Below are 26,837 nucleotides of genomic sequence, written 5' to 3' on the forward strand. Positions count from 1 at the left end.
TTAACTTCACAGATTACGGATGACATTGAACAGAGGTAAGAGGTATAAACCAAATATAAAAAGCCCATCCATTTCCATGCATGATTAAATGCTGACTCAAGGCGCTGCTGTATTTCTGATCCCCAAAGTTTAATAAAATTCAAGACAGGTAATCACGAGTCGCAGACAAATTAAAATTTATTGAGACAGACAAAAATGCAACTATTCCAGACTACAGTTAAGCATTTACAGTTAACCAAAGGAAGATAGCAAAATGTTCACATTCCACTTAACTCCTTATGGAAAAAGCATTCAGAATTTACTATGCGGTTCTACTTACTATGATAGCCTACATCCATCTACAGTAGGGACATCAAACTGAAACACGTAATATTTGGGTCTCTTCTTACAGATCTACACATTGAACAGTAACGGACATCAACAGCATTGAGAAAAGTATAAAAAGACCAAAAACCACCTACTGTAGAAAGGGCTTTTTGATGTATAGTAACTGTACAAAGCAGTCTATGTATTAAAGGAAACTGAATGGCATACAGAAGGGACCGCAATAAAAGCCAACAAATGTAGGAAGCTAAGCTTGGGCGAGCCGGTGGTCTGTATTGAGTGATGACCTCAGATCTATGTCATTTGCTGCTCAAAGGGAAAAATGCTACAAAACCTCTAATATCAAAATATTCCCATGCCAGAAATGTACACTGAGACTAACAGACTAGGCTGGAGAGGCAAGGAGAAGCATTCACTAACAAACAGTGTTGTTTTAAATATAAACTTTACATTTTCAATATAAACTGTAGAATAAATATTAAATAAACAGTCTAATAGTTTAAAATAATACTATGGAACAGCCTGGAAAAAAAAGACAAAGAAAAGAAAAGGGTTCTTTGTGTTCACAGCAAAGGCCAGTAATGACCCAAAAAACCCAACTGTGCTGAAATCTGAACTCAAGGAGATTTTGATTTAACCACAGTAGTTAAAAGGACACCTAGAACCATAAAGCAACACCTAACAGTATTTCATAGTCCCTAATATGAAAAGAAAATGAGATTAAAAATTGGTTTGTGTCTCTAAAAGAATGGGGCAACTCTGATTCCATTTTTCACAATGAGAAAATGTTTGAAAGGTCAATGACTTGATGCAGATGGGAAGTTCTGCTTTGGGAAGAAGAAAAAAAGAAAAAGGAATTAAATTAAGCTGCGAGCAAATTAAATCCTTTACAAAGCATGAAGAAGAAAAGGGTTTGATCTGACTAAGCATTGGTTCTTGGTAGAATTCTTGGCTGTTTTTATTTTAAGGAAATAAAACACCTTGGATTTATTGTCTCAATATACATGTGTATGTATACATAAACCACAGGTCCCCCTAACGTTGCACAGTGCTGGTGGATTTCAGCAGGGCTTTGTTAAATAACGTCATGCTATTTGAGGCAAAATGCAGTCTGAGCTGCCATTCAAAGCACAGAGATCTGCCTGTTGTCTTCCTGGTAAGGCCCTGCCCCATTATTTGATGTTATTTTCTTTACACTGTGATAGCTGCAGCCTACTGAACTAGTCCATAATAAAACTGTATTTGTTTTTCCAGTGCAGATTTGGAATGGTGAGACATAACATTGTAGCTAGGATAGGATCAGTGAGGATGAGAAATGGCTGCTGCTGGCACCTCTGCTCACGTAAACTGAGGGATGCCCACATTGCTTTACAAAACCTTATTTAACAGCTTTCGTTTGAGCAGTTGCAGATTTTGTACAAGATCCAGGAAGGCCATAAGCTTGGACCTGGCATTCCTTCTGAGGATTTGGTTGGACTGGCTGTGCCCTGGTGAGCTGTGGACAGAAGGGATGGACTGTGTGCCCTCAGTGATGCATGTGGCTGGAAGAGCCACTGCAAAGGGATGCAGGAATGTAGAAAAATAGGTAAGTGTGGAGAGTGAGACCACTCAGAGGGGTAGGCTGAAGGGAAATTTGTTTTTAAGAGTTTTTCTACAATTCAAACGAAGCCAACAGTGCCTGCCCCACCACCAGGCAGTCTGTGTGTGGATGCACAGTGCTCTCCTTGGCTCTCCCCGCTTAGAGGTCCTGAAAACAGCAAAACTAATGAAAGGTCACCGCAGTACGTTCCTGCATCAGAGAACTGCCACAGGAAAGGACACAGCAAATAATTTAATGTCAGTGTGCTGTGATACAACTGTAGAGCTATAAATACGTGGCTGATGCTGAGGGGAGCACAGATTGCATTTTAATACTATTCTTTTTGTACGTGCCTGTCAGGAGTGTGCAGTCTGTCACACTGAGCAGGAGTTATGCTTTTGAAGCACTCCCACATCAAGTTCCTTTTTAAAACAGGCCAAATACATATTAACTATTTAAATTAAAGAAATGACAGCTTACTACTTTTGATGGTGAGTGGCTCCACAAACTGTACAGCCTTACAGTGAGGGACTGCTTACCAGGCAGCTTAGTGGTGTGTCAGCCAGAATCACAGAATGGCCTGGGTTGGAAGGGACCTCAAGGATCATGAATCTCAAAATGCTCTGCCAGGCAGGGCCACCAACCTCCCCATTTACTAGACTAGGCTACCCAGGGCCCCATCCAACCTGGCCTCGAAGACCTCCAGGAACAGGGCATCCCCAGCCTGTCTGGGCAGCTCTTCCAGTGCCTCATCACTCTCATAGTAAAGAACTTCCCCCTGATATCCAATGTAAATCTTACCTCCTTCAACTTTAAACCATTTCCCCCTTGTCCTGCAGTCATCTGCCTTTTCAAAGAGTTGACTCCCCTCCTGTTTATAGGCTCCCTTCCCGAAAGGCTGCAATGAGGCTACCCCACAGCCTTTCCCCTCTTCCTTTCCTATGAAAGAAAAAGGACTGTTTCTGATATGATCCAGATAGCAATTTATGATACAAATTGTCTGTGATAACATCAGATGGGCTTCTAAGCCTTGTACGGGTTTGCTGAGCCCTTCTGTGATTCTTCTTTCATGAGATATGTGTCATAAGCTGTGCAACTGAGGATTAAGACATGAAATGTTTTTGGAACAAAACTCATTGCCCCTGCGGATAGAATGAAAATCTCCCAAACCAACAGAACAAAAGCTGGATTCCAAACAGTCGTTGCTGGAAAAATAAAAGCAGCTGTCTTCCAAATGAAATAGACTATACAAAATTAAACTTGGTAGGGAGGGAATATTTGTGCCAGGTACTCTCAGATACAATTGCAGAGATATGATGTGAATTGCAATATTGTGCAAAACGTGAGTCCTCAGAACAATGGGCACTACCATATATAACCAATTTCATCATCCTTATCATCATCTTCATCTTCATCATCTTCATTAGCTGCTCTTACATGAATCTTCAGTTTCCCTTCTTTGTCCTTTTTTGTTGCTTCAGGTTCCTCTTCCAGATCATCCAGCAACACAACAGATCCACCGCTGCCAAAATCCCCTGAGGTTTCTTGCTCCTCTTCTGAAATAGGTAAGTGGGAACAGTGTGACACCAAATCGCCTCGTACATCACTACCCTTGTCATTCAAACCACTGGCATTTGCAATGTTACTTTTTTAATTAATTGGCTCAGTTGTTCATGATACAATCTGTAAATTTCACTTTTCATCCTGAACTGGGTTAAATTTATATATTAATTTACTCTAAGAAATTTACTTGCATGAAAAACTGCATCACTCTGCTTCCAGATTCTCAACTGCTTTTAAGACTGACTCAGTTCATATGCATGCAGGCCAGAAAATAATTACTTACAAATACTTTTAACTCATCATGATTAAGTAGATCATGCTAGGCTAGAAATATTCTCTAAATAGATTTAAGTGCATAAAACACTTCGCAAATACATCTACTGAGCCTAACAGCCACAATGAAGTTCTGGGCATCCCGGACTTTTTAGGACTCTGACTTTTTTCTTCTGGAATTACAACAGCTGCATCTACGGCCATCACTTAAGCACATCAAAGCAATGCCCAGCTAATTGGTTATTGTGTATACCCCCACCATGTTGTGCTGTCAGCAATTTTCTTGGGCTTGATTGCTAATTCATAAAAATTTGTAGCTAGGCCTTCCTTTCTCTGGAAGCACATTGTCTGTGAAGTCCCCATCGACATGTATTCCAGTGTACATAGAGCAATATATTTAATAATCTTGCATAGCAGTCCCATAGCCTTAATTTACAATATCAGTGACAAATCCCACACTGGTAATAACAAAAAAGCATTTAAGACTGGCTACTGTGTGCTCCCTTCTGCTGTAGTCCTTCAGTCTGAAGGACAAATATGCATAAGGACCCCATTTGTAACAGGAATTGGGAGCCACATGAGCACTTTGAACACAGCTATGTTTTGCTGTTGTCAGTTGTGTTATCGTACTCTGTCTTACAGCAATGGCGAGCCTTACAATGATGTTAATTCCTTTGCTATCTGAGGAGAGCACATCATTACTCACCACAACTAACCGTCCCCTGCTTTCTCGAGCCAGCTATCTCATTGCCATACTTATCAACACACCAGCACTGCCCTGTGCTGCCGTGGCACTGAGTGGCTTTGTAATAACCTTCCTCATTGCACCGTGGGATGAAAGCACCTGAATAAAACACAAGACATAATCAGTAATAGAAGCCTTGGTAGGATTAAGCAGGTCTATGATGGCATGTGATATGATGAGCTTGTTGTTTATTTATATGAAAAACATCACAGTGTTGACAAGAAAACTCTCGTGACTATCTGGTACCTAAAAGGGAACAGAAATTATACATGATTAACTACCTTGAGGCACCCTGGTCACTAAGCAGTGCATGGCTTTGTGACAGCAGGTGGGGGTTGAAGGCATATGCTACTAAAGACTGGATTCAGTCTGTCTCTAAATGATTAGCATTCCCATGGTGTTGTTCAGATTTAATTTTGGGTTTTAAGCTTTTCTTCCCAACCAGAATATTACCCCAACTTCATTAATTCTGCATTTTCTGTCCATTTGCACTCCTTCACTGTTTATCACACAAGTCTTTCCACAACACTGTAATTATCCCTGGAAGGTGTCTGCCATCTGCTTGCTATTCATACTCATCTCAAGCATTTCTGACTCACCAAGAGTTTCTGTGCATAAGAGAAATAATGCATAGAGGTTTACAGAGAGGGACAACAGGTACTGAAATCCCTGAATCTTCAGATTTGAAGCCTAAGGTTTATTTCACAATAAAACCAAGACACTTCAAACTTGCAGAGTGTGCTTCATTCTGGCTTCCAGACAGGTGAGCTCTCAGGAGAAACCTATTACTGCTCCCACCATTTGCAGCTGAGAGAGGAAATGCTCTTCCATACAAAAGGCCTCTCTTGTCCTTCAAGATTATTCCCAGGGGAGGTCAATGCAGTCATTCTCCATTCTTTGCCAATAGCTTCAACTTGATACAAGGCAGAAACCCACCCTTGCCCCGAATCTCTTATCTCAAATGACTGTTGAGAAAGTTATTTTCTCCTTTGTCAATGACAGCCATGATTTACTGGTCACACAGGAAGTTTTTAAACTAGTTCCATGTGTACAGCATCTCTTCAGACAGTTCATGTGTCAAAGGGGCCATTTCCTCTACATTTCTCACAAAAAATGAGATCTTGCTGCCAAAATGCCGTGACATTTCCCATATAAAAGACATAAAAGAAGAAGTCGGTCAATCTATCTCATGTTTTTCATATATATCAAACGAATCCTTGGGTTTCTAAGCCTGCTGCACTAAGGTTCTTTTCTAACATTTAATTGCCAGTAATGTTGGTCTGAAAGATCAGAAGAGAAATCTTTGAGTGTCAGCAGAAATTTTTGTATTATTTATTTCCAATCAGTTTTGGAGATCACTTTAGTACAAGTGTTTTCAAACAACTTCAGATCACGGCCATGTGGTAAGTTTGCTTATAGGAACCATCACTATGGCCATATACAAAAGTAAGCACAATGACAACTACTCATTTTTACTATATTTTAAAAACTGTGCATATATTCACCTCTGTAAGCTTTTATAACCTCACGCTGAATGTTCAATCCCTTATTTCAGTGTTAATATATATATTTTTTCATATTTATGCTCATATCCTCTCTCTTTTCAATGTGTTTATCAGTCTATTCAAAGCCTTGGGAAAAGTGCTCAAGGGTTGGTTTTCTGCTGCTGAGCTCCCCTGTTACATCAGCTGTACTTCTGGCTCCAGGGAACAACCAAAGGGGGGGGAGAACATACATGGCTCTCCAGGGTAGGAAGGGAATGGCCTCTGTATTTCTAAACTGTCTCATCCTCTCTCTTGTCCTTGGGCAACTCAACCTCTTCACAGAGCTTCACTACGTTTCTTGTAAAGCATTAAAATATTCCAAGACAACTGTAAAAGACATAGATTTAAAAAAAATAAAAAATAGCCCAGGCTCAATGCCAAGATTGCTGCATGGAAGGGATTCACGCTTTGGGTCACGGTGCAGAGTAGAAGTCACTTCTATTTCTGCAGAGGAAATGTGAGCCAATTGGGATATAACACTGGGATGTTATGTATTGAGCACCCTGGTGTCATGCTGTTTCCCAGCTATCAGGAAGAAGCCTGTGTGGGCGATAATCCAGTGAGGACAGAGCATCACTGGGAGCAAGTAGTGCACAAAAGGATGATTCATCCTGCAAATCCTACCCAAATCAGCCCCCGTGTGCATTACAAATTAGCTCTGCCTACAAGTTTTGGTTAGAATTTTTCAGTGGTACTGAACTTGACTGGGCATCAGGGAACACCCAAGCAATTTGGAAAGACAAAGGAATTCCTATTTCCCTTCTCTTTCCCTTCTGTCTTTCTTGCACATCCATCTCTGTGGCCACTCTGTGGAGGGGGCTGCAGTTTTACTATCTACCACTTCACCTTAGTTGCTCCCCACTGCCTGCCTGAGGCTAAGGAATCATGCTTCCTCTGTCTTTCTCTGTTCCACACAGTATTTAATTACTCCCTGCAAACTGGAACAGCACTGCTGCACCTATATCTTCTTTATGTATGTCTTCCTCCCCTCCCCATTTTTCCTTATCTATATAACACTCTGCTTCCTTGGAGGACATGGAAAGAATAATTATATGCTAAAGATAGCGAAGCACACCGGTAAAAGCTAGACAGAATTAAGTGCCAGCTCCCTGTATTAGCTATTATGCCAGCTGAATTCACAGGGCTGAGATAGAAAAAAAACAGTGACGGGAGCAGAAATTTATTACCTTAGTGATGTGGGAGAAACATTATCAGGATGCACAGTTGTATGCTCTAAAAGTACACTCTCTGCAGTTAATTGTACTCTAGATAAATCTGGTAGGAAAAGATGAATAGTGCTGTTTACTTTTTAATTCAGTCCCCTGGGATGCTCAGTTCTATTTGAAAGTCTCCAAATCCAACACATCTAATGGCAGTGGCTTTGAAGTACTTTGCTGCAGTGTCATGTGTGTTGAAAAATATAGAGAGAACAAAATATCAAAAGTCATCATTTTTTATCAGTGGATCCAAATGAACAGAAATCTTCCTCATGCACGCCGTCCAGACTGTAAATGCTGTGCTCTAAGTCAGAGAAGGAAAGAGAATAACTAAAGATGAGTTTCTCTGAAAACACTCATCTCATTTCAGTCTCTGCTGTTGCTACAAGTGGTGGTTTTTGTCATGTGCATGTCTCATTTTCCATTTGCATGATTTTTCTGTGAAATGACATTTTTTTTCCCCTCGCTATATAAATAGCAATGGGATCAGATTAAAATCTCAGACAGGTGTCGTTATGTAGGCAGTCTCAAGGCAGGTGAAGCACAAAGCTCTTCTCTATATTATTTTCTAGCTTGTCAAACATTCTGTGCCTGACACTCAGTTTGTTGAGCTTGCCCACTTTTACCCTTTATTTTTGCAGATGCGCTTGACTTGAATTTATTTGTGGTGAGGGACCATTCCTGCTGTTGTAACATTGTCACTTTGCTCTTATTATTGTGATCTGCTTTCAGCGCCATGCAGTACAACTGCCTTCATGTTGCTTACCTCCAGTACTATCATTATTTATCCCCTGTACTACAACAAATCCCTTATTTCAGCCCAGATGACGTTAACTACATTAAGCAAATAACTGCAATGCATAAAATAAATATAGGACAGTGAAAGTTATCTGTTAGGACCTGGGCATATTCTTTCAGGTGGCTTGGAGATCAGGAGACCCACGAGGCTGACAACACACATCCTCTACCATGGCACACATTTGAATGAAAAAAAAAAAAGCAAAACATTTACAGAATGTAGCACACATACAGAGTGATCAATCCTCCCACAGTGATGCACAGCAGGAGCTGTAACTCTGAAACATCTTAATCTTTATGGAAACATGCTACGAAAAGATGATGGAACAAAACTATAGGCCCCGTGGCCTTTGGGAATATTCTTATTTGAACCCACACAATCTAAAGTTCACAATACCTGAACCTTGAACCCAAAGCACTAGCTTCTACAAACAGCAGGGTTTGACAAAGATGAAATCTGCTCAGGGTCTGATAATGAGTATCTAGAAACATCAGACCACAGTCCGAGAGCAGCCTGAAGTCTGAAATTTGTTTCAGCAGAGCTGCTGTGTGTGCTCTGTGCCATAGCTGGTGAAAAACAAGACATGGTACTAAGGATGGCACTGAGGGTCTGTATCAAACCAGACTCTCCCTCCCAGGGTGAAATTCAGTTTGTCCTGTAAGCATACAGACTGCATTCCATGTTGAGATGCCTCACTTGGTTTAACTCTACGTGCATGAATGCTCTGGGTCAGAAGCTTTACTGAGATCCACCACGTAAACTCTAGGCTGTGTAATAATGTGTTCTATGACATGAAATTAGTTACCTTAATACTACTCAGTTTAATCATCTGAAACTTTAGTAAGGATTTATTTCATCTAATTTTAAATATCTACCAGAGCAGCATGAGTTCTGAGATGCATCAGTTCAGGCTCTGTATTTTTATGATATGATGGAAAGTACAGTGATGGTAGGAGGGCAGTTAAGTCTTGGCTGCCCAAATGCAGCAGCTATGGCCACTGAAACAAAGGGGAAAAAGGAAAGAAAAAAAGTTGCCTACCTTTAGAAGGTCTGAAGTGCACAGGGATCCCCAGGCAGGTGCCCTCACCTCCACTGCCAACCCTTAAATGAGGTCTGGGAAGGGATGCATCCTGGCTTCATCCCCTCCAGTCACACAGCTGCACTGCATGCACCTGAGCTCCCATGGGCTGGCTCTGCCCTCCCACCAGGTCCTCGATCACTGGTTCAGGTTGTGACTCAGTATTTCAATTACAGGCTCCCAGCAGTGGGCAGAGAGGGGGACTGGCCACTACCAGGAGCTAGATGTGATGATCCCTTCTAACTAACTCAGGATATTCTATGATTCTATCAGAGCTTAGCGCATCCCACCAGAATGCTCCATGCTCAAAGATGATGCAAGTCCCTGTAATCATAGACTTGGTCTGAGTGTCACACATACAGAATACACTGAAATGCTTTTAAACATTAAACAAAACTGAGTCCCAAGGTATGCATTGTGTTGTGCCATAACTGGAAGATACCACAAACACACTGGCTATGAACTGTTGCCCCTTCAATCAAAGATGTGAGGATGAGTATCAAGCAGCCTCTGTGCTTAGTGCTGCCCTGCCAGTTGATGAGGGCAATATTAAGCTCTGCTCAGATGAGGTTTAATATTTCTGGTCAGCTGTAAATTAGTTCTGAACCTGTTGCCATGCTGACATCTGTTCTGTATGTTGCTATCTCACGATTTGTTTAATTTCATAGTGTCAGGTCTAAACTCTGTGGTACACATTCCTGATTCAAAACATTAGTCTCTAATTGAAAAACCATTACTGCATATAAAGTTACAATAATCACAGAAGCTTTAATTAGTTGAGTAAATGAATGGCAAGTAATCGAACTTACCCAGCAGACTTTTCCCTCTACTGAGCTTTTGAATTCTATTCATTTCATTCTGGCAAGGAAGACCTAAAATATAATGTATGAGAATCAGTTTCCAGATGGTACAGGACAGAATCTAATGACTGGATTCACTGCTGACATGAAATGTAGTCTATGGTACACCTGGGAATGAAGGAGGCCCATATGCTGGTACTGTACGGCAAAACAAATTTATGTCATTAGCTCTACTAATTAAAAAAAAAGTAATTGCAACACACTGTGTTTGAAAAAAGAGTTTGAGGGCCAGTTTCAGTGTTAAACTGTTTTTTCTTTCTTTTCACCACACTGACAAACTGCCAGGCCTCTAATTTTTTATTTGCTAATAGTTCCTGCATTAATAAGGGAGTATGTTCTTAAGCTTTCTACTAGCAATAGAGCCTATTTCTAAACTGTTTGCTGGCACTTAGTACTGCTTTGTTTTAATCATCAGGGAACGTTAATATAGATCATCTGTGACATTAAACATTGTTACACAATGCCCTTTTACACCAGAGCTAGAGACACGAGCTCTGTAATGCAACTGACTACCAATTACCCTATAAGGAGGTCAATCAAAACTTAAACTCTGGGAGACCCAAACAACTCTTTGTACAGCAAATTGTACAACTCACCACCTGGCTTCTGGAAGCAGTAACACCACTCATTGTTGGAAAGCTTTCCATCTTTGAAGGAGTCACAGGAGTTGAAGAGAGGTTTGACGCATGGCTCGTACTTATCGAGATAAATGGCACTGATCTCTGAGGGATCCAGCAGCAGGTCGTAGTTCATGTCAAGTTTGTTGAACATCCAGCCTAAGGAATCCTTACAGATTGGAAGGATGCTGGTGTCAAATCCTGTAAGAAGACAAGCAAATAACCCCAGCTGAATCCCAGCATGCTTGCTGCACAGCAATCACTGCTAAGCCAAAGGCATCCTGATTATTTTTTTGGACTCTGAACATTATCCTGTCTTGGTCAAACCAGAACAAAATTCTCAGACTGAACTGCTTCTACTCTGTTTTCCAGGCTGAGTCCAAATGCAGTTTAAATCCTGTTTCCAAGATCTGTTCCTAGTTCCCTGATCAACTTATTTCCTAGCATACTCTCACCTTCCACCTCTCAAACAAGCTTTTCTCTCTTCAGAACCCTGCCACTGGCAGTGAACAACATGCTTTGACCTGAATTGTGAGCTGTTGCAGGGAGTCATGGGGAAGAAGAGGCATCTCTTTTGCTTGAACACCTTTGAAGGATGGCCTTGCTTCAGCTGGGAGCTCCATGGAGCTGCATGAGATCTTACACACCACATTGCACTGTTTGTCCTTGCCTACTCCAGGACTGTGCAGCAAAACAGGATTCTGCTCTTCCAGCACTTTGGAAACCATCACCATCATTCATTTTAATAGCCCAAAGCCTTAAAAGACTGCAACAGCAGCGGTACCACCGGAAGGCCAAGTCATGCATATGGATACCCACAATGTATATGAGATGCACGTGTCAGTATTTTGCAGTCTCCACAAAACCAGTGGCATTGCCTACTTACACAACCAAGACAGAGCATTATAAATCCACGCCGCCACTGCATTTTTAATGCTTGGTGCAAACATGGATTAATTTCCAAATTATTTATGATGCAATAGAGTACATTTGTTATCTAGTGCTTATAAATCTCAGAATAAGGATCTCAGTTTTAGCAAGGACATGCATACATTGGCTGAGGATTTATGTGCACAAGGCATACCTGAACCTCCTACCCAGGCACCATGTGCTCACACTGCACAGCATGCCTGGGCACCATTCATTCTGCTATGGGCCACGTGAAGCAGCCTGATGGGCTTTTTCCTTTTGTTGCATCTTTCACTGAATGAGGTCAGGCTTAGCCTTCTGTGCTGTAAGTGTCAAGTCCCATTTCTAGATGCTGCTTTGTTAATGTGAAACCTAAGATGTTGCTGGAATCACGCTGACAGTTTGTCCAGACTCTGCAGCCTACCTGCTATTTTTAAGCATGAATCCAAAGGAGGGCAGCGCTTTGTGCTGGAAGCTGTGTGCTTTGTATGCAACTGCAGCTGAAGGTTGTCAGTGACATGGAGAACAATCAGAAGGGTTAACTAATGGGAAGGTTTATGTCATTTATAATACATGTTTCTCAGAGAAAGGAAGAGGGTAACACTATTTCCCCAGGGCTAGAGGCAGTACAGGCAGGAAAGAGAGAGATCATGCTGAACATTTCATCACATTTTTGTGCTGTTATCTCCTCTAATATTATCTAATTGAGTTTGAGCACTGTGGAAAAGAAAAAGGCTGTATGACTAGGGGTAGGGACAGAGCCTGGTTACCTTGCTGAAGCAATTAGGACAGTTCACTTCAATCATTTAATTCATCCAAAGAAGACAAGTAGGATTTGGTCACTGTGCAATCTCTTGTTGAGTGAACTGCCTTCAGAACCCTGACTTGGCCTTAACAGAGCTCAGAGGCACAGGGCTGGGTGGTGGCCAATGCCTTGTGGGGGTGCATGCTCCCTTCTGGAATTCTTAATCTGTGTGTACAACATACACACAAGGATACCACCACAGCACACCCTCAGCATTGAGATGTTGGAGCAGATCACTGGATGGTGAGCAATGTGAACATGAAGCTGCTCTGTAACATACCATCAAGGCTTGGATGCAAGATACTATCATGAAAGGTCACTTACGAAGACAGTGAATTACATTAGATGACAAGGTTTTGATTGTAATTTCCTGTAAACAAGGGAGCTTTCACTCCTGCCACCAGAGTTCCAGATGAGGTTTATTAAGAGGCTGCGCTGCATATTAGGCAGCATGGGTTGGAAGTCTTTAAATATTAAAGCAGTAAGTGCAATAGAGAGCCCTCAGCTACAAGGTTATTATTAGTGAAAAAGCCATTTCTTTAATTGTCCTTCAGCATGTGGCTGAAAGTGAATAGCAGTGTCTACCTCCACTTCACACTATCTCTGGGTAAAAGCTGCTATCTGTGAACTGTTGGGTGTAGCGAAGTCCTAACCCAGCAATATGGAGGTTCTGCCTTAGCAAGCAGCCCAGGCAGCTTTCTGGAAGGTGGTTCTCAGTGCTTCCCTGGGAGAGCATTGTGTGCCATCAGACTGAGACCAAGTGATGCTCAGCATCTTTTTGGAGTCATAGAACACACCTCTCAACAAATATGATGCAATATATGGGATGAAATAAACCACATACTGTAATGCTGTAGTCAGCTGAGTGCTCAGTTCACAGGCTGGAATTCTACCACAGCAGACCTGACCTATCAGCAGCATCAGCTCAGCCCTACACTTCCTATGGTGAAAAGCAAGAGAACGGAGAAGGCTTCATAATCCTGCTGCCAGCAGAGGCTGCCAACACAGATGCCAATTAGTGTCAGTTGTGTTGGTCACCCTCATCTGGACACCTCATCACTGGGACCTGGATTGAAACCATTGCACTTCCCATTCTGACTGACTGCACCCTAAAAACCTTCAGTCACTACAGTTCTGGAAGGAATTCACACTGGTGACCTATATGAGAAAGTCTCAGTGTCCCCTTAATTCTTACAGTGCTCCACCTTCTCTGCATTAAAACAGAATTAAATTTAGAAAACTTTAAGGGAAAATCATAATTAAAAATAAACACACCTCATGGCACATAAAATTATTTTCCCTCTTCAAGAGCTGACTTACATGAGCCAGATTTATTTTATTAAAGTATACTAGAGTTAAACCAGCAGGGGAATAATTAACCTAATTTCCCCTATCACTTAAAATAAAGGAAGGAGGAGAAGAAATGTTCCCTAGAAAAGATCCTTTATATTGCATTAATCTTAGTACAAGAAAAACAACTCCCACTCCAACTAAAGAAACTATCCAGATATAACTTGGGAACGTTATGAATTATCAACAGGCTCAGGAGCAATTTGAACCTGATCTTAGTACCTAATTAGTTTTATTATTTCTTGTTTCAAAGCATGTCCCTGAGTTACTGATATTATTTATTGAAGAGATTTCAGTTGCACAAAGACTGGAAAACAGAGCTCCCTGACTGCAGTGCTTTGTTGGGATCTCGCAGATAGCACATTGAATGAAGGCTGGAGATGTAAAGCACAATGACTCACCCTTACCCCTTTCTTTTCAGCTGAGTAAAAACAACAACCCAACCCTTTTTTCTTCACCTAGGGGTGAAATTAATATACTCTAAGAACTTATTTACACTCAGTAACAACCTGAAAATTTAATGTAGCATAGAGAAATCTCTGCTGGATCACCTCCTCTAGACAGCTGATGTGTCCAAGGCATCTTCGTCATTGCTTCCCACCATCTGTTCTCTTACTGCCACAGGGGCATTCCCAAAATGGATTGCTTTGAGGGTATATGTATATGCCTTAAACACTCTACAAGCACAACCAAACCAGTTTGGTTTAATGAAGTAACCAGCCTGGCGAGCAAAGGAGGACATACAGAGCAGTAAAGAGGACAAGGTGTGCATCAGAGTGGACTTCCAGAACCACATGTGTCCTGTTTGCCACAATTCACAGGGATGTACCTTTCAGTTTGGATATATGAACTCCATTTTGAATTTTGAGCCTTATTTAAGATGCCTTTCATCCTTACAAGTGCCCGAAGCTGATGTTAAAGGAAGGCGGATCCTGCAGTCCATACACTGTGTCTATTTTCAGGGCTTCCACAGAGAACTGGAGCAGATTTGGCACATATAGACCCATTCCAGAAAACGACTGCAATCTCTTAAAAAGAAAAACAAGCCTAAGTTCTGTGGAATTTAGAGAAGATTTGGGCATCTGAACTCAGAAAGTTTCTTGTTGTGTTTTTTCCACCTCCAATTCACACATATAAAATAAGAAAATACACCAAACTAAGCCAACAGTCTGAAAACAGACATTGTTGAAATCAAGTGTTTAAGATCATTAATGCAGCCTTTCATAGCGGTGCTGCCAGGAATACAACTGAACTGCAAAGAGATAACAGCTCCTCTGTGAATCACAGCAAACACTGCTGAATTACCAGGAAAGTTTCTTACTGAAATTGCTTCAGCAAAAAACACCCATCACCTTTAGGGATGGTGCTAGTCTTTGGCCTTTGTTAAGCTCCTCCTGAGCAGCTCAGGGGCCATCTGCATGTGAAGCAGCCTTTTGAAAGGCTGATGAAACAAGACTTTATGTGCTTCTGGGCATGAAGGACTCAAGAAAAAGTTTTCTATCTCTGGCATCTTCAGTTGTTGGGGTCTGAAGGGGATTCACATCTTGAAGCTGTAATTGGCTGCACATCCAGTTGTCTTTTTGTGCTACTGTTCAGCTTCCTTTACAGATGAGAATGTTTAAGAAATATGTAGGACACATGCTTTTAAAGACACTGACTTAAAATACTATCCTAAGAAAGGAACTGATGAGAAAATAAGGCACAGTCTACGCAAACTTTCTCACCTACATTTAAAATGCAGTTACATGATATTAAGGAAGTTTGCTTATAGTTCTGAGCAGTACAGCCTGGGGTGAAACCTGTTACTTTAGGAAGGGCAATTTCTTGCTACACTCTAATGCTATAACATGATGGAAAGTACAGCAATAATAGAAGGGTGGCACAATTCTAGGCTGCAGCAAATAAGCATAAGCCCCAGTACAACAACCATAAACACAGAAACAAAAGAAGAAAACCTGCTTACCTTTACAAGGCCTCAGATACACAGGAATCTCCAAGGAGATACCTTCACCTCTACTGCCAGCCCTTAAATGAGGGCTGGGAAGGGGTGAATCCCAGCCCCACCCCTTCTAGGCACTCAGGTACACCGCATGCACCTGAGCTCCCCTGGGCTGGCCCTGCCTTCCCACCAGGTGCTCCATCACTGCTTCAGCCCATGGCTTAGCATTTCTGCTACATACACAAACTCAAAAGTAGCACAGGAGTGGAAGTACAGACATGGAGCATCAGCAAATGCTTACCCCAACATGCTAAGTCAGCTCTGCTGCATGTTCAGCCTCTCCAGTCCCACACTACTGTGCAACTGAGTGTAAGGGTGAGAAGAGAAATAAAAGGAGCAGTTGACCGAATCCTTGAAATTGTGTGTGTGTGGACCCCCAGTTTTAAGCAGCTCACCCCAGACAATGAGGGCAGTTAGCTGAAGGTGAGTCACACAGACAGATAAAACCTGAGCATCCTACTTTGTAACCCAAGGCCCCTGTGATTTGGGACATGCTGTTTAAAAGGATTAATGAGTCCTTACAGAAAATAAATTCACATCTGCTCCCTGATGAAGATGACCTCTTTTGCTGCTGTTATCTGAATCTTTCCTTTCCCTGGTGGGTAAATGACATCAAAATCAGTCATGTTGGCTTAACCCACAGAGAGTAAATGTCCTCTAAAATGTTCATTTTCTTCATTTCTTTAAAAAATAAATCATCAAAGGAAGCAAAGATGCTGTTATTAAATACCTGGGACACAACAGATTCCAGCTTTCCACACCATTTAGCTACTCCATCTCTGCGGTTACTATGTGGATATTGTTTTTCTTTTTCTTCCACAAAGCATTAGCAAGAAATGGTAAAATAAAATCTAAAATGGGTCTTTCTCAGCTTTAGCATAATCCTCTGTTTGCTGGTGTGCTGTATTTCTGGCACATGCCCCTGGGCACAGACGTCAGGACAAGCAGAGACCCTTGTCCATCCCCAAGAAGTGTCTAGGGACAGCTGCACTGATTTGGAGGGTCAGGGAGTTTTCTGTACAGACACAAACTATATAATGCCAGCTAACCTCAGGGCTTGAGGAACTCCCTGAGCAGCTTTATTTACCAGTATAGATGTGACCTCGGTAGTCTTTGGTCCCAGTTATTTGCCTGGCTAACTTGTACAGGTCTCTCTTGACTCTGACTGCCAATTTTTAGAGTACTTGGGGCCAGAGAGAGAGCACAGAATAACTGCAGCTCCTGCAGACAACAGTGCAGCTATTTATTTGCAGGATCAGCTCCCCTGTGAAACTGCTCACTTGCTGGCACCTGCCTGACATGACATTGTGGCACCAGCAGCTGTGATCAGCTCTTCCAGGCTGGGAAGCTGCCTGCAACATCAGTGTTAACTGGAAAGGTATTTTCTTACTGCCTTGTGCCGTCTCCGAGCTCGTTGGCTTGATGACACGGTTTGCATCCTCATGAAGAGCACCGAACCAGTCTTTGAGTCGCGAAGCGAGACTCCTCAATTCCTTGTCCGTGCAAGCTGGAAAAAGAACAAATCAGACCCAGTCAAGAGAAACAGCAGAGAAACTGACAGCAGATATTCTGATGGAAAAAATATTGTTTAATTATGGTTGTAAACTCCTTCCAACTAAGAGCCCTGAAGTAAAAGAGAAGGCTGGGGAAAAGGATGCAAGTTAAAAAGAAAATGGAAATCGCAATGAGTTAAAAGTTTTATTCGAGTTTGTCCTCGGTAGCTGATGTGATTTGCAATGGGAGCAGTGACACGAGCTATCTGCAGGATTTCCATCAGAGCGATGTGACTGTTTAACTTAAATGTTTTCACCTTTTAGGATTTCAGAGAAAAATATCAGCCAGACAGATGGGGAGGAGGGACGTTCTCTCTCATCCCACTTGAACAAGATGCTCGGAGTAATTTATAACCACATTTGACTTAGTATAGTGCCATTATCACAGCTATAGGAAATACGTTTATTTCTTTATCTACATATAAAAGAAAGCTGTCACGCTGCTCTAGTCGTACTTTAAATGGGACTTTGCCACCTCTGAAGGCTGTCAGTTCCATTTTCTTAGCTGGGTAAAACAGCTCTTTTCCTTCTTTTATTGAGAAATACCTATTTTTTATTTCCAGATTTTTCTTTTTTGCCAAGAGATTAATGTCCATCCAAAGCAAATATTTTTTAGGCAAAAAGCTGCATTAGTCACCAGTTCCTGTCAGAAAAAAATGTTTTTGTATCATATTTAGTGTTTAAAATTCACATGCTCGGGCAATTCTGTTATTCCTGCTGTGCAGTACAAAGCAAGATTTTATGCCACAGAGGCAGATATCCTTCACAAGGCAAGCCACAATATGTCTTCTCCAATTCACTGCACCTCATCATATTCCTTCTTCTGCCTTCCTGGGGATCAGCTGAGTCCCACACACTTGTCATCTCATGTGAAACTCACTGCTCCAATGATGGCCATGAACGTGCCAAAATCTCATGGTTGCCGTGAGTCTGCTCTCAGTAGTTTTGGGGTCAGAAATAACAGGTACCAACACTTATACGCGCCAGACAATAAATTTCTTTAAAGACTGCAAAAATGTAATGCCAAGTTCAGCTAAGTTTCTTTACAGGCATTTCATGTCCTCCATCGTGCTTTCTTCTGCACATGAAAGTATTATTTCCCATTTCTTTTATTAATTTCAATGCTACCATGCACGGCTGAAAAGATCCTGCCTTTCTACCTCACCATACTATTCTAGTCATTGCATTTGAGTATTTTCAGAAGTCTCTAATCATTCCCTGTTTGTTTCAGGACACAAAATTTGAGACACTTCATTCAGAGGGCATCAGTTTGACATCATCAGGCCCAAACTCCAGCTGGATATATACAAATCAGCACTGAGTATTTATTTCTGGTGGTAAAACCCTTTGGTTATCAGGCAATGAGGAAGCAGAGCTCTGAGCAGCCCCAGATCTAAGAGCCTCCTATATAAATTTGCATCAGCTTGAGTTATAAAGCATTTTTAAGGACACTCTTCATGAAAAATACAGTATAAAAGTGTACTATTTTACTATTAATAGAAGTTTCAAGTAACATTTCTCAGATGAGAAGAATAGGGTTGTAGGCAGAGTGGATGTGATAATGAGTCCCTTGCTATTTGAAGATCTTTATGGAGAGAATATGTAGGTTGCAGACAATATGGATATTGGCATGACTCGAGGCACTGATTAAAAAATCTGGGATGAAGACAAACTCCAAGGGAAGAAGCTCTTCATAGCTCTGCTCCAGCAACTGAAGTCTGTCCAGTCAACTGTCAACACCCATTTTAAAAGCTACTGCTGTGAGGAAGACACAGTGCAAGCATATGCAAATATGCATTTCCACTGCGGTGTGTATTTTCTTTGAGATAAGAGAATTTGGCTTCAATTCATTCTCTGCACCTTTCAAATGGGAAAAAACACCAGACTTTATCCTTGTTAATGACATCACTGACAGTTCTGCCTTACCAGCCTGCTGCCATCACGTCCTCACGCAGTGCTAATTCTCATCCCTCACTGCTGATGTGCTTTGATGACATCTGTTGCGTAGCCCATGACTTTGACTGTGAGGAGCAGACGGATCTGTCACTTCTCTGAGCGAAGGCAATGTGAATGTGTGAGGAGGATGCATGTGCTGCTGGATCCAACCAAATCCTTCAGACCTGAATCTGCAGCCACTATGAATCATTCTAAATCATGGAGTGATTTAACAGCAAGCATTGAAAGTGCAGATTTATTCCCAAGGGTGAAGCAATTGTTCCAGTAGTTATTTATTCCTAACAAACCAAAAGCATTGTTGCTAAATACCCATTTTCATCAAGCAGAAAACATTAATGTGACCTGATGGAAAGCCATTAGCATGCTGTAAAAGCTTGGGTTTTTATAGGTATGCTTCCATTATGGACTTTTTCAGCACTGCAGATACTAATCTATACACATTGGTTGTGAAAATTAACAATACAGTATTTAATTTCAATCTTTCAGGGAGGGACTGAAGTGCTGAGTGCCACAAATCAACATTAAAGCTGAACTTACTTGTAGAAGCATAAGATTAAATCAATACAGAATGTTCTCTCACACCCATTTTTACTCCAGCCTAGCAATACAATACAGTACACTCTCCAGCCATTTACAAAACAAGCCTTGTAATTCACACTGCAGGTAATTCTAAGCAAAACTTGATGGTGAGGAAGTACATTATTGCTTCAGTATCTGGACTGCTGCCATAATATTCTGGTCCTGAATGACAAGCAAGAAGTCTATGATATGGTACAGAAAGGAAGTTACAGTGACACATTACTCTGTGCTTCACAATAAGAAAGCTATGCAACCAGCCTCACAGAGTGTGTGTAACCTGTTCTATATCATTTCATGTCTCAGTTATCATTCACCTCTCCAGCATGAATCTGTTGCCTTATCATTACCATTCCAATTGTTGTCATCATTCATCCAGGCTCTACAATATTTGTACCAATTAAATGAGGACAGACTGGCCATTTGGGTTCACATTATTGTTTTACAACACTAAATAGTCTCATGGGTAAAGACTGAGAAGGAAATTTCCTATTCCCTGGATGCCAATGTGCAGCCTGTCAACATTCCCTGGGAGCTGGGCTATATTCTGTGCTGTAGAAGAAAGAAAACTGCAAATGCAGAGAAATTTTCAACAGAATGAAAATAAAAGCTTCGTAAAAGGCATATTTAGCTATGGAAGTCAGTGCCCTTTCTATGCAAAAGAAAACTGATCTGGTGGCAGAATTCAGCTTAGAGAACATGTCACTAATTCTGAGCCTCTGTCTTTAAAAGATGCAAGTTTCCTGATATGGAACATGTGAATAAGGAATGGAAAGTGCTGCAAGAGAGTAACCCATTGTAACCCAAAGTCTGAAATTTCAGACATGGCTTACCCTGAGCAGCAAGAGGGAACAGATGCATCAATAGAGGCTGGCCTTGATCGCTGTTTGGCTCAGAAGCAGAAAAATAGTTGTTGTATTTGTCAGACATATTAGTTGTAACAAGCAGTTCAGTCATTTGTGCTGCAAGCCTGGAGGACAAGTCCATTTAGCTTTGATTAAAACGTGTATTGTGAAATATTACACAAACCAGCATGACATCGCCCAACGCTGATATTCTATTCCTCTGCTTAGAAACAGGACAGACATAGTGTCAATAATTCAAAAGAAAAGAAAAAAAAAGTCTTGCTTTTGCATTTTTGAAGACTATCTAAAATGACAGTCAGGTGCAAAGTAATATGGTAAAATGCATATAGCTTAAAACACCGCAATAAAACTACTGAAAAGGATTGATATAAGTGTATAGCAGTGCAGAAATTGACAGAAAATAATGGTCGTCTTTTATACTAATTTTATATTATCTTTGTAAAACAATATAGAAAATATAGCAATTTTAATTATGCTTTTCTCTCTACTGTGTAAGTCAACTTATTTAATCCATCTGTAATGGCTTCTAAATGTGTTTGGATTACTGAAGCAAGCTTTAAAACTGAAGTAAGAAAAGACTGTGCCAGCTTTCATGCATCAAAGTGGCTGTGCTCCCAGTCATGCAAAATACACAGAGCAGCAACTGCTGCTGCAGGAGCTGATTTGAAAGCAAACATCGAGATAAATGCAGCACCGTGTTAACACTCCACTTCACATGTGGTACACACATGCATATAACCTACACTCCTGTGTGTGACCTGTAGATGACTCCACGGGTTTTATCTGACGTGTTCTGGTGATGCAATTGTGGCAGGAATGACCTGCACAAACATTTCATCGTTCTTCATTAAAAGAATGCCTTGATGGTTCAAAAAATGAAGGTCTTTTATTTGAAATTTCTCCTATGATCATCAATGCTTCATGACAAAGTTCTAGGTGGGTATATTGCTCGTACTGTGTTTTTGGTATTCTGTGGCTATTCTTCCATAGGGATGACACCTATGCTGATAACCACCCCTGATCCTGCTGTCACTTGCTTTGCCTCATCTTATCAATAAAGCAGCAGATGCCAAGATCCTGCAGTTCTGACTCTGAGATGATTACAGGAGCAGCTGAGTTATCGTGAAGACAAAATAGGCTTTGATCTGAAGCTCCCTTAAAACAGTACATTTAAAACACAAGGCTCAGCTAGAACTGTATAAACAAAGATTGAGAGCTACAAAGCTCGCTCTCTAAAGCTGCAGGCAAAGTATACATCTGTTTTTGTAGTACTTAATGCTAGTCCCTTTTGTGCTCGCATTAATTGTGAAAACCCTGAGGAGTTCATCTTTGTTAGGTGCTTAGGAAGACTGGAGGTTCACTTTAAATACACCCAAAGTATGCTGGTGCTGGGGATCACTCAGAACCGGTCAGGAAGACGTGTGGGAGCTGCCTCTTTCCTGAGGTTTTTGGCCATGTCAGCTACTAACTAAAGTAGCATCACCTGCATGGTTTAGCCTCCTGGGTTCCACCTGATAGCTCATCCTAATGTCCTCATTCAAATTCTGCTACGTTACCTGAATTTAGGAATAGACAGAATTATATCCGCTGAAAAAAGAAACCTGTCTACTTGGAATGACTTTTCCAGTTCATGCTGTGCTTTGAGTGATAAAGTCGGTAGGCATCATCATCTCTCCTTATGCCTCTCTTCCTTCCACCCCATTTTACAGAGACTGTACTGAACAAATGTCCTTTATATGGAAGACACAGACATCATGCAATGCTATGGGTGCGTCCGACATATTTGGTGCTGTCTCAAAGAAAGTGTTCCAGTTGTATTTAGTTGGGACCTGTCAAACATTGGCCCAGCCAATGTGTGTAAGTGGCTGTCCTTGCACTTAGAAAAACAGAATGTTGGTTTGAATTTAAAGCAGCACTTGTTACCTGCATCTTAGAGCCCATGGGAGGCTGCCATCGGTACCTGGCTTTAGTACAAGCAGCTTAGCAGGCATTGTGCTTTCAGGTGTTTGAATGACTAAATAAGGAATTATGAGTAGAAACAAACCTGGCTGGGTTTCAAATGAGGTAACTGAATACTCAAATGGTCACATTTGAATATTAGATGGAAGTGTTTGGTATGAACCCTCCAAATGCACAGCTGAAAGACTTAAAGACAACCTGAAGTTTTACTGATCCAGGAAGTTGTTTTGCTCTACTTTCTAGAGCTGAACAGAAATTTTAGATTCCAATCTCTGGTAAATTGTTCTGAGTTACAACAGTGTGAAATAGCTTGGGCTGCTGATGATAAGGGTAGCTGCTGGTTTCCATAATGAAAATGGCCTTGAGCTTGAAAGTGCAAAACTCAGGTAGTAAAATTAGACATTTGACAGTATTTATGAAGAAACGGGCAGATCTATTTATGTTCCATCAGAACGGGAAGGCAACAGCCAGAAGAATTAAAAGAATATATAGAGAGAAAAAATTCAAAATGGCATCACAGAACATCTATGTTAGAACTGAGGCACATGCAGCATTGCTCACAAATGGGTTGAAAATGTGACTATGTGTGAAATTAAATGCAATTTTTACCGAGATTTGTGCAATCACAGAAGAATCTAAGTTGGAAAACATAATGGCAGCAGATTATTTTTGTAAAGTGCCGTAGTAAACACGTAAACATTCATTATTGAGACCATTCCTTTGACATGCGTGGATTTTTCAATGGCTCCTAAGGATAAAACTGCTTACCTCCTTACACTACTACTCCATCTCTGTAAATGTCTTTAAATTATAATTAATGAGCTCTCTGATTTTATTATTGTTTTCCAAAAAGTAAAACATTTTCACCATTTGTTTCCCTCATTTTTTTTGCCCTTACTTTCCAGGATTTCTGCAGTAAATACCTAAGTAGTTAAATACAATTCTTTCTCTCTGACCAGAAATAATGTATTTAATTGCAACCTATGTTTTTATGCTGTATATGCAAATAGATTCTCTTACAGTGGTTCTCCAATGAATTACTCACTTCTTTGTCAACCATTAAAACAACTCAAGAGTAGCTTCTGTTTCTAGTTCTAGAAGCACTAGTGAGAAACTTTGATGTTTTTAAGGGGGGAATGGATGCGTGGCTGTAGCACGTTGGACACCAGCAGGAGCCAGGGCTGACTGAAATGTGAAAACTGTGGAAGAAATGAAAAGGGAGGCGGAAAATGAGGTTTTGGAAAAGGGTAAGTTCAAAAAAAACCAAGTCCAGAAATCCAGAATTAGATTTCCAAGCAATCTTTGTTGTATGATTGTCATGCTCAATACGTTCATCTTAGGAAAGCAGCACACAAGGACATGTCAGGTAGATGTGGGTATTACAGAGCTTAAGCATACGCTACTGAGCAAACAACTGCAAACAGAAGCAAAGAGCAATAGGTTCGATCCTTAGCAGTCCTTACAACCAGTGCAAAAAAAACTCCATGTTAGATCTCCTGTTCACAAAAGGAACTGGATTTCAGGATTCATCTCCTTGGCACATCCCTGCTCACTCTGCCTTCCAGCCAAATCAGTGGAGAGCATGTTTCTATCAGCAAATGCATAGCAATGGAAGAAGAGAGCATACGACAACCTGTATTATGTTTATTGCTGGACCTTTCAAATAATTGTTATTTTTGTTTCCTCTCATGAGGAAATTTATTATTTTTATGGCTAGCAAGATCTAAATGCCACTGTGTCCTGGTCTGGCCGATGCCTATTCTGGAGGTAAAGCTCAAGCTAGAGAACTGTAAGGTAACAACCACTACTGCTATCATAGACACTACGTACAGAATATAATACAGAAATGTAAAAGCAGCACTCTGTTTTATAGCCTATGTTTATTTTACCACACAGAGTTTCCAGAAGGCCAGAGAGCACACTGACTGCTCCCTGTGACCTGGCACTCATCTCAGACACTCCTGTGCCTTAGGGACACTGGCTAAATCTGCTTGTTGGACTCAGGAATTTATTAGAAAGACACCCTTCTACCAGGTGAGGCTGGTTGGTATTCTACTATACAAGAAAAAGAGAAAGCAACTAAGGAGATTCACTTCATTGTTGCAGAAGCCCACCATCTACCATTTTCCTAAGGGACCCTTGCAGAGTGAAAGATAAATGCAATCTGTCTATGCTTAGGCAGGATGGAGAGAGAGACACTTGTGAGTCAGCGTATGCTGGCAGAAACTATTTTTCCCCCTCATTAACTTTTCTGCACATCAGCTGATTTTTATTTTATGCTGTTTATATCCTTGTACTTATTTTCCATGTTCCCCATTGAATGTTACCACATCTGATACCACCAGGGCTTCATTAATGCAAAACGTTGTCATGTGGTGAATTATTCTCAAATGAGAAAACACAGACAGCCCTAGAAGAGAAAATGAGGAGCTGTTGGACAGCATGGGGCTACAACTATTTGAAGATGTCACTCGGGAATTCTTCCAGAAAATGGTTGGGAGAGCTGATTGAAATTCAATAAGAAAGTGCAAATGAGACAACACTGCTCCCCAGTGGGTTGCAAAGATCCCCTGGAAGGAAATCAGAGCTATCTCTGTACTACTGCACCTTACCTAGTCAAGAAATGCATTACATCCAGCCAGGAAATACACAGCAGTAATGAAGTGTTCAGGGCAATAGGAAACAATGAAGCAAGGGAGTAATTTTAGTACAGAAACATATTTTGAGAATCAAATTTGAATGGATTTTCTGTCTGAATAGGATATTTTTGGAACCAGTTTTACAGTAGGGAAGTGCCACCAGCTTCCCAGGAGTGAACTGCAACTGATACATCAGCAAACACACTTGTTTGAGTTGGCTCCATCAAATACAACACATTAACAAATGTACTTAGCAACATGGCTCTCACTGCATGAGATTTTGAAGGTGAAAGTGCACTGCAAACAGAAGTTTGGCTTCTGGTCTGGTGGCTGCCTCATGTGTGTGAGCAGCAGGAGATTTCCTCAGGTACTGGGACCTCTGCTGGGTATGCAAAGAGGGTGTCTTCTCTTCCAGAACTTGGTGTGGCTTAATTGCTAACAAGGTGAGCTCATCTGAGTTGATGCTTCAGCCTTCTGGTCTCTTCTCCTGGACTGAAGAGTTGTGGTACTGCTAACACACAAGCAAACTTCTCTGGGATTAAAAAGAGAACAGCCAAGCTAAGCTGAGTGTCAAGGAAGATTCTACATAAAAACAAACAGAGCTTGAAAAACCTACTGTTTATCTACCATGGCAGTACCTCCTATAGCATGTAGCTGCTTAAGATATGAGATGAACATACTGAGAAGCACCTGGCCAGTCAGATGCTACAGGAATAAAGTGTGGAAAGCAGTTGCAGAAATCCCCAATAAGGTGTATTTTGAAGAATCACTTAAAGGAAAGTCAATTCTGTTCTCAGTCCTTCATATTCATTTGTGTATACTTAAAGGCCTTTAGAGGGAGGATTGAGTTTTGTGTATTCAGGGATATGATTTATTGAAAACATCTTGATTTAAAAATATATATATATTTGCGCTATTAAAATATTTAATAACCCCCAAAAACGATGGTGAGGGAGATCAAAAACCATCCTACAGCATTATGAGAACTGTAAGCTGAGCAATTCTGAAAGGGATAAAAATGGCTTGTGTGAGAGGAATTTATTCCAAAATAATGTGACAGATTGGGAACTGTGGCTGAGAAAGCTTTGAGAGCGGCCGGGCTGACAGAGTATATTGTAGGGTGGTTGTAAGCCTTTGTAGAAGCAATTATCATCATCTCCTCAAAGCACAGGCAGGTCTGTGAGCAAAAAAAATAAAGCAAAGAAAAGGAGAAAAGCCTGTATGGGAGGAGAACTCTTTCTCAGGCCTGGTTACTTGCTGATGGATTAAGCAGAATTGAAAACAACCTGAATCTCATTTAAACTTTAGTTGCTCTGAAGAAAATTAAATAGCTGGAACTGTCCCTGCAGAAAGGAGGGGGCTGCAGCTCCGGGAGGGGGCTGATGGCACTTGGTTACATGTAGGGCTGGTATGCTGCTTCCAGACCCACTGCCTGCCAGCCTTCATTGGTGCTCTCCAGAACAATTATTTAATCAGAGCAGAAATGGAGCACTAATATCAGGATGTGGGCCTGATTCTGCTATCCCAAAATTCTGAATTTATTTGGATGCAACTGAAGGCAGAGTTCCACTTTTGCAGGCTCCGAATGTATAATTCAGTCTCCCTTCCAAAACAGTCTCATGAATT

The 26,837-nt window shown here is 41.1% G+C and overlaps 1 protein-coding gene across 1 annotated transcript in view; it reads right to left on the reverse strand.

Moving 5' to 3' along the window:
- Positions 1-159: 159 nt before the first annotated feature.
- The window catches only part of SPOCK1 (SPARC (osteonectin), cwcv and kazal like domains proteoglycan 1), a 254,894-nt gene continuing 228,216 nt past the window's right edge, over positions 160-26,837 (reverse strand). Inside the window, exons 7-11 of the mRNA XM_015875879.3 lie at positions 17,053-17,169; positions 10,579-10,800; positions 9,932-9,994; positions 4,446-4,583; positions 160-3,459 (exon numbers count right to left, since the gene is read on the reverse strand). Coding sequence (XP_015731365.2) covers positions 3,269-3,459; positions 4,446-4,583; positions 9,932-9,994; positions 10,579-10,800; positions 17,053-17,169 — 731 coding nt within the window. The 3' untranslated portion in view covers positions 160-3,268. The remainder of the gene's footprint in view (positions 3,460-4,445; positions 4,584-9,931; positions 9,995-10,578; positions 10,801-17,052; positions 17,170-26,837) is intronic.

The sequence above is a fragment of the Coturnix japonica genome, unplaced genomic scaffold, assembly GCF_054131305.1.
Source record: "Coturnix japonica strain WE unplaced genomic scaffold, WE-NBRP24 Scf048, whole genome shotgun sequence".
NCBI classification, from domain to species: Eukaryota; Metazoa; Chordata; class Aves; order Galliformes; family Phasianidae; genus Coturnix; species Coturnix japonica.